The sequence below is a fragment of the Aquarana catesbeiana genome, linkage group LG04, assembly GCF_042186555.1.
Source record: "Aquarana catesbeiana isolate 2022-GZ linkage group LG04, ASM4218655v1, whole genome shotgun sequence".
NCBI lineage: Eukaryota > Metazoa > Chordata > Amphibia > Anura > Ranidae > Aquarana > Aquarana catesbeiana.
In genome coordinates, this window is record NC_133327.1 from 394,252,221 (window position 1) to 394,266,139 (window position 13,919).

A 13,919-nucleotide genomic window follows, 5' to 3' on the forward strand; every position below is an offset into this window, starting at 1 on the left:
AGGTTGTTTGGTCGTTCCTGTTTGCGCACTTTAAACCTCACAGTCTATATTAAAGCTTCACTTTTCAAAATACTTTGCAGATGACCCATAGGGGAGATGGCTTAAACAGAGAGATTTCTGATGATATAGTAATTTTTGATATAACTGACAATATAGAGGAAGAAGGAAAGAGAAATGTACTTGCTCAAGAAAATTCTGATCATTCTTCTGACACGCTGAAGTAAGTAAAAATTTTGCTTTGTGTTTTCAACTCTGTAATGTTTTTAATACTGCATTAAAGCAGAATTGAACTCCACGATACTTGCCTTCCTTCAATGGTCTGACATTGTGATCTGGCATCTTCTAACTAGCTTCTACTGGGAGCTGGGTTGAGGTGGTTCCCATTGGCTGGCACGGAATGATGTTGCTATTGTGCATTCGCAGGAGTGCAGTCATCTCAGCACACAGGTGCTTTGCTGGAATGTAGATTGAGTTGTGCTTGGGAAGCTCAGTGTACTATTCCATAGAAGACTGTGAGCAGGCAGAATCCATTTGGTCCATCCTGGAAACAATGCCTGAGAAATGGGGGGGAGCAGGGATTTGAAATCCCTGGACTACTGGAGCTGCTCTGGCATTGCTGACAGTAAACCCAAGGGTAAGTAGAGTGAGCATCAGAAGGTGTCTGGTGTTCACATTTTTGCTGTGTTTTTTTTTTTTTTTTTTTTTTTTTAATATTCTGTAAAGGTGAACTAGTCTAAAAGTGTTCCTGATTTGATGAGTCTGTAATTGAATTTAAGTGGCCTGTACAGAGCCTTGGCCCCAACCTCACTGAACACCTTTGGGTTGACTTGGGAAACCTAATTGAGCCCAAGTCCTTTGCTCCAACATCTGTACCTGACTTGGCAAATGGTTTTATTACTGAATGGGCGCACATTCCTACAAGTTCTGGAAAGCATTCCCAGAAGAGTGCAGACTAGAGGTCGACCGATATGGGTTTTTCTCTGGCCGATGCCGATATTTAGAAATCTCGGTGGCCGATGGCCGATATGTGATGCCGATTTTTTTGGGCCGATATATAAGGCCGATTTTTTTTTTTTTTTTTTTTTTTTTTTTTTTCCTTCATCTCATAAAATTTAACAGTTAGACCCCTTTCACACTGGGGCGTTTTTCAGGCGCTTTTGGGCTAAAAATAGCGCCTGTAAAGTGCCTGTAAAACGTCTTCCCTGCAGTCTCAGTGTGATATCCCGAGTGCTGTCACACTGAGGCGATGCGCTGGCAGGATGTTAAAAAAAAGTCCTGCAAGCAGCATCTTTGGAGCGGAGTATACCACCACTCCTGCCCATTGAAATGAAAGCGCACTGCTGCCAAAGCGCCTGCAAAGCGTTTCGGCAGCGGCGCTTCAGGGGCGCATTTAACCCCTTCCTCAGCTGCTAGCTGGGTTATAAGCTCCCCGCTAGCAGCCGAATAGCGCCGCTAAAATTATGATAAAGTGCCGCTAAAACTAGCAGCGTTTTACCGTCAACGCATGCCCGCTGCAGTGTGAAAGCAACCTAAAGTGATACAGAAAATTTTTTACATTTAAACATTTATTAAACAAAACAAACCTCCAATCAGTTCACTTGTATGTAGAATTTAGATTAAAAAAAATATAAAAAAAAACTATATCTTAAAAATAAATACACAAAAAACAGGTAATCAAAACTTTTGGACGAAAAAAAATGGGCTAACTTTACTGCTTAATTTTTTTTGTAAATTTATTCGTGTATTTTTTTTTTTTTTTTTAAATTGCGTTTGAAAGATCGCTGCGCAAATACCGTGTGACATAAAATATTGCAACAACCGCTATTTTATTCCCTAGGGTCTCTGCTAAAAAAAAATATATAATGTTTGGGGGTTCTAAGTGATTTTCCAGCAGAAAATACAGGATTTTTACTTGTAAGCAACGAGTGTCAGAAAAGATTTAGTCTTTAAGTGGTTAAACTGAACTTCTACACACGAGTTCAGCTCATTCAGAAGTGTAAACATTGTATCAATTCAGGTTCTTTTTATCAGATTTGGCAGGCTGCCCAGAGAGGGGGAGAAGTCGCTTCAGAGAAGAATACAGGCAACTTGTATTGACTTCAGAAGTCATTTGCAAGTCCGCTGAGTTATATTGGCCTTTTTTATCAGCACAATCAGCCGATGCCGATTAAGAAAAAAACGTCAAATATCCGCCGATATATCGGCCGGCCGATATATCGGACGACCTCTAGTGCAGACTGTTATAGCCACAGAGGACAAGATCACTGCATATTCATAGCCGTGGTTTTGGAAAGGCATGACCAAGTAGCTTTATATATGCTTAATGGTAAGGTATCTACAAACCTCTGCCGTATAGCATATTTACCGGTAGTTCTGTCTTAAGACAGGTCTCTAATTTTTTTTTTTTTTAAGTGACTCTTTCCCATTAAAAAAACAAAAAACAGCCTGCAGGGACACCACAGTAGTGTCTCGACCTATGTAAGTATGCAATAAAGTTCATACCAGGATTTCAACATTTCATGCATTAGCTTTTGATTTTTGGCACCTACTTCTTCAAAGGTAAAACTAAATTTATTTTTTTATTTTTTTCCCCTCAGTGACCGGCTTTCACCTGAAATTGTAATAGTGGAGGATGATGTTGAGGATGATGATGCCTCCACTCTACCAGACGATAGAAATTCAGAAATGATTGGTCCACTGAGCCCAGTCCGAGAATACATCTCAAGCCCACTAATGTCTGGTCCTCTTCAGCTTAATAACCAGTCCTCGCTTACTGCAGAAGACCCTGTCACCATGATGGATTCCATTCTTAATGAAAGTGGTGTCATTTCTCAAAATATTAATCTCCTTGGAAAGTTAGTTGGATATATGATTTGTCTAGTCCAACATTTTTTTGTCTACTATGAAGAAACCTCTACAAGGCTTTAACTTGTTCACTTTATTTGCAGAGTTGAACTGTTGGATTATTTAGACAGCATCGACTGCACCTTAGACGATTTCAGAGCACTATTGTCAGGACGTCAGTTCAGCATAGACCGAGATCTCCTAGTTGATGTATGAAGCTATTTATTTTTCAATTCCACAGTGTTTTATTTTGTGTATGTGCATGTACAGGGGCTAAGAATGGGTGGTTTCTCCATTTTGGTTAAAGCTGAATTTTAGGAATTCAGCTACTTTGTAAAAAAAGTGAAGGCACACTATGAGCTAAGGCCAAGGAGCTGCATGACTTCTCCTAGGCTTACCTGTATTTTTTTTTTTTTTTACATTTGATTGTATTTGTCTGCCAAGAGACACTCTGGGGATCTAAGAGGAGAGAAGCCCACAGAGCCCACCCCTTCCCTCTGTTGCCCATTTACAGAAGCCTCTGTATTTTGTGAATCTGTTCAAATAATACTAGGGCTTCTGTGATTGTGCAGGGGAAGGGCAAGCATAGCAGCTGCAGCGTCTCTCCTGTTGAAAATGCACAGCCTTCTGAGCTCATCGTCCCTCTCCCAGAACTACAGCAATGGCTGCCTTCCAGGAGTACTATAAAGCTGTCGATATAAAAATAAATATAAGAGCTAAGGTTAGAAGGTGTTGTTGGACTCATAGTGTGCCTTCATTTTTTTTTTTTTTTTTTTTTTTTTTACAAAGGAGCTGAATTCCTGTAATTTGTCTTTAAAGCGGTTGTATACCCCGCTATGTGATTTTTACCTACAGGTAAGCCTATATTAAGGCTTACCTGTAGGTAAAATAAATATCCCTATAACCTGTAGGGTTTAGGAGATATTCGCCTTGCATGCAGCCACTGACGTCAGCAGCGCATACACTCTGAAGGGCCGATGGATGCTGCCAGAAAATCAGAGCTCCTTGCTGGAATGAAGGACTCCCGCGCATGCGCAGGAGTGATTCCGTCGCGGCTACAGCCACTCACAGCGCCGGAGCCACGAACCCGGAAGAAACTCTTCTCAGCTGGGAGGCTGCATTATTTCCTTTGTGAGATGAAGCTTTTTTTATCCCTCAGCAAGCCATGGTGGATTGTGGACGGAGGGGGGAACAAAGGGATGAACTCTAAAGTCCCTTCTTTAGGTAGGGAAGACCCTCTGTAATGGCACCCCTCAGGGTTAGGTCCATTTTTTAAATCCTTGCCCTTGTTTAGCTTTTGCAGTGCTTAAGGGGCACACTCCTCCAGTTCATGTTTAGCAGCGAATTTTTTGCAGCCATCTCAGGCTTGTGCAAACAGCTCTCAGGGTTTTTCACTAAATTGAGATGAAAATGAGGTCCTTCTTCCCCTCTTTCTGTGCATCCTCTTTTGCAGGAAGTAATGTATGCTGAGTGACAAGGGTGCCTCCAAAATGGTTTGTTCAGCAGTTGGAGGAATAGTTCTCTAAAAAAAAGTGTGAAGTTCTCCAGCCATGGAACTGGCTATTTCTTACCTGAATAAGTTCCCGACGGTCCGGGTCGGCAGGGTTGCGGTCTTGAAGTACTCTACAGGTAAGAGGTGGGAAGCCCTCTCTAAGATGTCCTCTTTAGGAGCAGTGGGAATATGGCAAGCATATGTGAGGAAAAACGTATGGTCTGATCCAGGGAGTGTTATCCTGAGGATCCTGCCATTGGACAATACCTGTAGGAGTTACTCAGAACCTTGAGCTTCTTGGTGGATGCCTTGGTAGATTCCATTAGGCAACTCTCTAGACTGGGCATTATGACAGTCCCATATGAAGAGAATCCTGTGACTCAAATGCTGAAAGCTAATAGAGCAGCTGATCTTTCTGGGTGAGCGTTTGTTTTGGCCATTATTAGATGGGTCATAGTAGAAGATGACTGTGGCGGCCAGGGCCTTTTTCGACGGTCAAAAATGTATTCCTTTCAGCCAAAGGCTTCAGGCCCGAAGCAGAAGAACCTGAAAACAAAGTCCAGAGTCACTCCCCCAGTAAAGGGGTGCACCCACTCTTGCGGTGCCCTGGGAGGGATGGTTGGGCTTGTCGGTCTCTTCAGCTGTCTGGACATTGCAGTTGAATGGGTCCACAGTGTGGTATCAAGAAGTTACAAGCTGGAATTCTGAAGCTTTACACACTCAAGTGTCTCTTTGGTGTTTCAAAGAAGGTTGAGTTTCTTCGCAGCACTGGAAAGGTTGCTGTCTCATTGTGTAATTGTTCCTGTACAAGAACAGGAAAAGTTTCAAGGCATCTATGGAAACCTTATTACGGCTTCAATGTTGCCATTTTGCCCGCCCACTCCTCCCTAGGTGTTGGCTCCAATTCTGTGTTTTTTTGAAAACCTTAGTCATCCCCACTATGGGTTACCTGGACAACCTGCTCCTTTGAGAGCAATAGATTCAACATATGTCAGGCAGTGCAGGTCCTTGTGTGTTTGAGTACTGAACCTCCAAAATCAGTCTTGGTCCTGCTGCGGCTTCTTTTAGGCAGCCTGATTTCCTTTTTCTTCTGCCTGATGAGACAGGCTGAAGGGACAGACTACTACCAGATCAACTGTTTCTCTGTGTAGCCGACAACTAATTTCTCAGACCTCTGGCATAAAGGACAAAGTTCCTCCTTTTTCCAGTCAAGGCATATTCTACCAGGAATGTCAAGTGTTTGCCATTCTACCAGGAATGTCAAGTGATTCAGCATCAAGCCTCAGCTGTTGAAATTCATAAGGCTGACACGTAGTCCTCCTCTGTTCACGTGTTTATTTTAACAGGTAGATATTTTTGCCTCTGCAGGCTCCAGTTTTGGCTGGAGGGTTGTCTTGTAAGTAGCTGTATAATTGGGGTTTTTCCCAGTTCTTTTTTTGAAATTGTTACTGTATTGCACACCCTTCTTGTTCAGTGCTTTGGGACATTAGAAGTAGTCATTAATAGGCAAAATCCTGTGTCCTGTGATATTGGGAATTAGGATTTAGGTTGTGTTGTGCTGGCGGGGTTATGCCTGGGGTTATTTTTGCCCATTGTCCATTGCCCAAGCAATCAAGAATAAGAAAAACCTGTCTTGGGATGTACTTCAAGAAAGGAATTTTTACAGGTAAACTAAAAATCTCTCCTCCCTCCTCCTCTCCTCCCCCTCCCCTGTTAAATGATCTTACTTCCTGTCTCAGCTAGACAGGAAATGAGAGAAAATGTCTCGATAAGAGCCCCGATAGCAATAAAGACTCAACAGGGGTTCTAGCAATGGTATTCTTTGCTATCAACCCCTTCTGTGTACCTGCATACTGCTCAGAATCCTTTGTTTAAAACCTAAATGTGCTCTCCAAACATTTTGCCTTGTATTTGTAGACCAGTAGCTTGTATCTAGCGTAATGGCAGTTTCTACTACAGCCTTGTCATCCCTTCTGGTCCTTGCACAACCCTGGATTCCAACATGTCTTGGAGGTAGCTATGGTTGACTGTCTACTAAAACGACTGACTACATTGTTGAAACACAAGTGTAACCCTTTTTATGATTTTATTTACTGCCTCTGCTGCAAATAATATTTGCATTAAGAGGTGCTTCTGTTGCCGATGGAATCTACAATCAACCTCTTTGCAAGTAGTATTCTCATTTATAGTCTGCATTCTGGTTTTACCTTAAAGATTGTGGTTTTATAATTTTCTTTTTTCTTTTTGATGTAGTTGGAAACCAAAGGAATTGAGACAAAAAACAGTGAAGTTCTTCCAGGACCAGCAAATTTCAATACAGATGGTGTGAAATCAGGTTTGTTTTGATTTGTATTGCTTGTAGCCATTTTTTATTCTAAGCTACATGCAATTAAACCTTATCTAAATAGATGTACTTTTTAATATCAAAAGGATATAAAAACAGAATATCAAGCATATAGAATGTAAGGGGGTTAAAAATGGGAAAGTCCCAAAGGAATCCATGCAAGGATCACTGGAATGGCATTCAGAGTAGCAGCTTCATAATCTGTGTAGCTAGTAAGGAAATAACAGGCTTCGTTCATGATAAATCAAGATACCACAAATGAAATATCCAGGCCAATGAACAACTCTAACTGCACATCCAGGACACCTATACAAAATCATAGAGTGCCTCGCTTTCCCTTGGTCAGCAGTATAGTTGTGAAGTGAGTAGGTCCTGATAGATTGCTCTGTGTGTGTGTGTCTCAATTACACAAGCAGGGAGGGAAACCAGGAAGCAGAATGTCTACACACAGATTTTCAAGGTTGAGCAAAGTGTCACCTATTGCCGAGACAATGTTTCAAGGCCTCCAGCTTGAAAATGTACATCTATTTAGACATGCCTTATATTTGATTGCAGGAAGCTTTATTGTGCCTTTTTTGTGGGTTGTTTTTTGGTGTATGTAGTTCACCAGTCTTTCTGGTGTCTATATCAGCAACTACCTCTAATAAGATATTCCCCACTGGATGATAATTGCAGTTTTGGCCCCTTAGGATTGGTGCTCTTTTTACTAGATTTTTATCACCTGGGTTGCAGACAGTGTGAGAAGTCACAGTAGTTGGAGGAGATAAATACGGCTGGTTGTATTGCGGGGTCTGGACCGATTCTTTCTTTACCGTACCTCACGGGACACAGAACATCTTCATCTTGTCAATAGGATTGTGCTGCCACATTCAGGTGATTGGACACTGGCAAGAAAAATCCTCCCTGTTAGGGCTTCAGTTTTTTGCTAGTGTCTGAAGGCTATGGTCACATCTGTGCAGCTCTCTGCACAAAAATAGCTAGATTTCTCAACTATTCCATCTTGGGATTAGGAGACTGGCTCTTTGCAGATCCATATCTTACAGCTTGTCAACGCTCAGAAGAATAGTACCTGGATGCAGGGATGGCCTCAAAGGTTGGCAGTCCCCACTGGACCCTGGGAATGGACCCCTTTACAAAGCCTCCAAAGCACTACATAGCAGTAGCAGAGCTTAGTGCGGTCTGGGAGGCTCAGGGCACCAAATGCAGGAGGCAGAGATAGTTCTCTGCCTGCTGCATTTGATGGGTGGAGTGCCCTGGCAGTAGTTATATTGGAACTCCTGTTAGAGTGGCGGAGTACCAGGCACTCAAGGGACTAATGATCTCTGCAACATAGGCGTTGCATGCTCCAGGCAGCTGTTTGCTGAGGACATAAGGCCACAGCAGGGTCTACCAGGTGGGTTGACAGATCACAGCAGACCTTTATGGTGGAAGTAAGGGTCATAGCAGAGCTTTCCTTCTTGACTACTGATCGGAGCAAGTATTCATGACCACACGCGCACACCTTTCCTTGTGGGGAATAGCGATGCATTGGCAGGTTTGGATTGGGTAATCTTCTGGGGTAACCAGTGCACTAGCGTTTTCTGGCACAATGCTCTCTCGGCTGGGACCGCTGTATCCAGCAAGGATATAAAATAAATGTAATATATTCAGCAGTCCAGTGCCTCCCTTGATGGAAGAGAGGAGGGGATGTTGGGGTTTAAGGGGGGGTTATTTTTGTTTGTTTTTTTCAGGTAGTTAGGAACCTGGACTCAGCCCCCTCATGCATCATCTTGGTTATAAGTTTGTTCCATATCTCTCCCTCCACCTATCTGTTGTCTCCACTACCTCCGGGAAACCTTCCCCCAGTTCCTTTGTGACAAGGAAGGAATTCTCATCTGCCATTGCTGCATACTTGCAAGTGGAGCAATCAGTGGAGGACAAGGAAGATAGGGTTTCTCTCAAACCCAAAAGGGCCTTTGAGTTTTTCCTGCATAAGTTGTTTGTACACCGCATCCCAACTTTTTTGGAAAGACTGCTACAGCGTGGGCCTCCAGTCCTGGGAGGGCGTCCATAGATGTCCTCCCGTGATTGTGCTGCTCGCACGCTCTGTGATCGAGTCCTTTGGACTTGGCTGATCACAGATCGGGGTAAGGGGCTACTCTCAGCAACCCTTTCCGTGATTAGCGGTCATTGGTTGATAGCTGATCATGTGGTAAACAGAAACCGGTTATTGGCCTTTTTTTTTTTTTTTTTTTTTTTTTTCTCGTGCTGTCACGTGTGTGTGTGTGTCACACAACTTCCAAATCTTGAATTCCTCAGTGGATGCATTGACATTTCCCAGACTTGCGGTATAAAGGAACAAAATCCCCCCCCCCCAAGCAATTGTGGTTGATTCCTGGGCTATTTGACATAAGGTTTCTGTAGCTTAAAGTTTATACAGTTGCTACCTGGTCTTTGGTTTATGTTGTCCACAGATATTTTACCATGTGGATGTTAGAGCTGCTGAGGACGCTACCTTTAGTTGGTGTGTCTTGCAGGCTTCTGCATGTGGTTCTAACAAGTTTTAAAGTGGTTGTAATCCCCAGTCATGAAATGTAAACAAAGCACATATATCTGTAGTGTTTTACTTGCTTATATCCAAAGCCCTAAGTGTTATCAGCATGAGTCACTTCTGAGAAGTTTTCTTAATGCAGGAGATATTTGTGAGAGGAGGGAGCTCAGAAAGGAGCTGGAATACTGCTCTGCATGTTCCTCCTTTGCTCCCTTCCCCACCCAACCTCTGTACTCCTCACAGATGCAGAAAGTGTGTGTGTGTTTGCCAGTATTCACCTGAAGGTTGGCAGCATAACCCTATTCGTAATGAATATGAAGACAATCTGTGTCCCTTGATGTGAAAATGATTTGGAGTGAACTAAAAATCTATATATATTTTTTTTGGGGGGGGGCAGGAACTTGTACTTTAACTATCAGAAGATTCCTAATTAAAACCTCTTTCTAGCCTTGCTAAGCTAAGATGCAGCAAATGGCTGTAAAAATGCTAGATGGATATCTGAAACATCATGCTGTATAGTTTGAACAAGTCTGCCTGTTGCTTTTACTTCATTATGTCAAACTGCAAAAGAAAGTCCAGCTACTGGATAGTTTATTTATAAAAGGCAATTCTAAGGGCAAAGAGATACCAGCTGCTTTGTTGGCTCTGATGCAGAACTGTAGCTGGGCCAGGAAATGGCATTGCACATGACACAATGACCTTATGGCTCAAACTGCTACTGATTTTATATTCTCCACTAAAAAAAAATCCTGATTGAAAGTCCTGAAGTCATAGGTAAAGCATTGTGCTGTTCAAAGAAAATAATAAATGTCTCATGTCTGTAGGGTAGAAAAATTTGAAACCAGCTTATTGGTTGCTATGAGTAAATGACTGTTCAATGATGAGACTTGCATCTTTTAAGCATTTGTTGTAGTAAACATAAATGTAGATGTCGGCAGTTATTAAAAATATTCTATTTGAATAATGAAGTGTCATTTTAAAATGTTTCTAATCATTTGTGTTTTTATTTGTAGAAAAACAGCTGGTACAATACACATCTTACCCACTCATGGCTTTTCTGGATGGAGACACTGGAGGCTTCACGTCGGAGGTCCCATCTGCCAAGGCAAATGATATAGACAATTTTCTAGAATCTAGTCTGGATTCGGAGCCCACTCAGAGTAAACTGGTGCGTCTAGAGCCCCTGACTGAGGCTGAGGCTAATGAAGCCACTTTGTTCTATTTATGTGAACTTGCACCTGCACCGCTGGACAGTGACATGTCTCTATTGGACAGTTAAATACCTGGGATACTGTACACCTGTATATATTCATCAAAATGATGAACTATTTATTTCAAGTATCATTTTGGTACTATTTTTCTCCCTCGTGTTTTTTGCATTTTTTTTTTAGACACTGCAATTTCACATTTTTTTGTTTATGCACAAAATAATCTGCTAGATTTGTTTGCATTTTAAGGGCAAGTTATTTTAAACAATGGTTACATAATCTAGGCTTATTTTATCTTTTGCCTACTTTTAGTTGTAAACTCTCACCAAAGTCCCATTTAATCCATGTTGCTTTTTATATGTAATGTATATACACCTGCTCTGTGGTGTACACACATTCTTCTTCCTGTAACACAAGCACTAATAAAACTGCACTTTCTTTAAGGGAAAAACACACCAAGCATCTTGTTATGCTGGTCTGGGTTATTATCGGATTATGAAGTGCAGTGTGCCTTGGTCTGCATCAGTATTGTGCAGGTAGTACATTTATGTATATAAACAGTATGCTGGAATTACATTATATATGTATGGACATCGATAAAGCGTCAGCTAGGAACAAAAGTGCCTGTCCTTATTAGTGTGTGTTTTTTTTTTTGTTTTTTTTTGTTTTTGTTTTGAGGGACCAATGAACATTTCTGTTCAGTTATACAGTGGGTCTGATATGTAAACCAATTCATGCACTACTAACGGTTGCTTTATTACGGCTGTGACATGTTTTACTTCAATAAACAGATCTGTTGTTCCTCTTTTTTTTTTTTAATTTATTTATATAGATATAGTGGCCCTCAGATACGGGGCCCCAAAGTCAGTCAGCTGTGTTCATCTGCAGCCGTGTCATTTGGGGTCCAAAGAGAGAGACCCCTTTTTTCCACTTACAGTAGCTGCGCATTTCTCACCCTAGGCTTATACTCAAGTCAATAAGTTTTCCCAGTTTTTTGTGGTAAAATTTAGGTGCCTCGGCTTATATTTGGGTCGGCTTATACTCATATGTGTATGTTTATATATTCTTTTTTCTTTTTGGATATCTGGTATTGATCAAGATACCACAGCTAGTGAAGTTTTGTGTAGCTAAAAGTTGAACGCTAGTCATGGAAGGAACAATAACACTAGTGTTTACCCCTCTCCCAGCCAATATTTCAGTAAAGGTAACCCAGTTAACTGCAACTGCCCAGTCTTGTTGCTGGCTCCTCACGTTGTCACTGTAATCAGTGCAGGACCATTTGAATAAATACTAGTCAAGCAGATGAGCTGTAGCTGCTGGCAGAACACAGCCCTGAAGATCGGAAGACTGGAATGTGAGACTGTGGATGAAAGCAAGTATAACCAGGTCATAGAAACCTTTTATGAAGTGCATTATATACAAAGGGCATGAATGTTGTCCTGATAGGGTAGTGACACCTCAGACTCCAAACCCAAGATGATAGTTAAATTAAAGCTGATTTTCAGGTATGATCTTAAAGAGGAAGTAAACTATAATAAGGCTTACCTATAGGTAGTGTAAATATCCTCCTCAACATGTACCATTTAAAAGAGATTTACATTACATGCAGCCAGTGCAATCACTGACGCATGTGCTCTGAAGGAATGGCCTCAGGAGTGATGTAATTGGGGTGGCACAGTGGTGTAGCGGGTAGCACTCGCCTAGCAGTAAGAATGGTCGCTGGTTCGAATCCTGACCACGACACTACCTGCCTGGAGTTTGCATGTTCTCCCTGTGTCTGCGTGGGTTTCCTCCGGGTACTCCGGTTTCCTCCCACACTCCAAAGACATGCTGGTAGGTTAATTGGATCCTGTCTAAATTGGCCCTAGTATGTATGAATGTGAGTTAGGGACCTTAGATTGTAAGCTCCTTGAAGGTGTAGGGACTGATGTGAATGTATAATGTATATGTAAAGCGCTGCGTAAATTGATGGTGCTATATAAGTACCTGAAATAAATAATAAATAAATAAGTTGTGGCGCCGGAGCCCACGAACCCAGAAGAAACTCTGGGGAAAACGTCAGCAGTCTCAGTGTGGCTGGAAGGCTTCGTTCTAAGGCAAGTATTTTATAATGAGCTAGTGTGCAATGCATGTTAGCGCATTATGCCTTTTTAGTCCTTTTTTTTTTTTTTTTTTTTTTTTGGAGTTTACAACCCCTTTTAATTGCATAGTTTCATTGGTCCAGCTTGCATATATGGACAACTGTGCAAGCCGACGATCCCCCTTTGTAGTTGGCGCCATGACACTGATCGCTAAAAAAACCTCTGGTTCCTGTGCTGGGTGACTGCCCCACTGCATACTGACCAGAGGGTCATTCTCAACATTGCCACTTTCATAGAATGCCTTGTAATCTTCTGATGAACACAAGGTATTCTCTGATTAGATGAGGAGATTGTCATTTCACATCCCTGCCTCTCCACCTCGTCCAAACAAGGAAAGCATTGTGTTCATTGAGAAAAAAAAAAAAAAAAAAAAAAAAAGCTTTTTGTGAATGGCAGTGATGCCCAGTGTACAACACCCTGTGGTCAGCATGCAGTAAAACAGCTGGAAAAAAGACCCAGGTGGGTCTGCTGTCCCTGTACTAGCGCCAGCTACTAAAGATTGTCGGATTCCATAGCTGTCACCAGGTATGAGATATGTATACAGTACTTGCATTGGTCCAAGCTGGACCAATATAATGATGCAATTAAGATCATGGCTGGGATTTGGCTTTAAGATTTTTTTTTTTTATATGGAGGTATGTAATGTACTGTGCAAATGTTTTAGGCAGGTGTGAAGAAATGCTGTGAAGTAAAAATGTGCTTTCAAAAATATATTTGAATTTTTATCAATTTACAAAATGCTAAGTGAGCGAACAGAAGAAGAATCAAAATCAGATCAATATTTGTGACTAGGACACAATTGAAAAAAATGTATGTAAGTGCATAAAGCTAACACTTGCGATGTGTAGCTGTGGCTAAATATAATTCATAATAACATGTGAAGAAAACTTAAAGTAAGTAGATTCCCTGAGGGAGATCTCTTTTGATGCAATATCCGACGCAACCAGTGACGCCATTTCCTGCCTTCTGTGGAACGCATGCCATCATAGCGGCGATTGCGGAAGTATTCGGAATGCCTGTTTGCACCTCTCAGCTTGTAAGTAGCGCTGCCATGCACACCCGTTAGTTTGCCCTGCGATACTTCACCATGCCTTCCTCTTTGTTTTTTCGGTGGAATGTGACGTCCTCTTATCCCTAAGTACCCATCTTACTTGCAACAATCCAGCTTCCATTTGATTTATCCTTAGAAACTGTTACATTCCAGGTGACTGTGTGTTTTTATCCTATGTAAGCTGAGAGTCTGTCATCACCGATTAGTGAGATCTCCCTCAGGAAATCTACACACTTTAACCACTTCAGCCCCGGAAGGATTTACCCCCTTCCTGACCAGAGCACTTTTTACAATTTGGCACTGCGTCGC

At 41.8% G+C, this 13,919-nt stretch overlaps 1 protein-coding gene across 4 annotated transcripts in view; it reads left to right on the forward strand.

The window, feature by feature from the left end:
- HSF2 (heat shock transcription factor 2) overlaps positions 1–11,219 on the forward strand; it is a 31,294-nt gene extending 20,075 nt beyond the window's left edge. For 2 of the 4 annotated variants that reach the window (XM_073627174.1, XM_073627176.1), the window contains 6 exons: positions 81–220; positions 2,413–2,478; positions 2,598–2,855; positions 2,949–3,054; positions 6,590–6,671; positions 10,224–11,219. In XM_073627174.1, the coding sequence (XP_073483275.1) occupies positions 81–220; positions 2,413–2,478; positions 2,598–2,855; positions 2,949–3,054; positions 6,590–6,671; positions 10,224–10,489 (918 nt within the window). In that variant the 3' untranslated portion in view covers positions 10,490–11,219. Of the gene's footprint in view, positions 1–80; positions 221–2,412; positions 2,479–2,597; positions 2,856–2,948; positions 3,055–4,297; positions 4,474–6,589; positions 6,672–10,223 lie in introns of those variants that run through there. The other 2 variants (XR_012243907.1, XM_073627175.1) reach the window with 2 other exon arrangements.
- Positions 11,220–13,919: the final 2,700 nt, after the last annotated feature.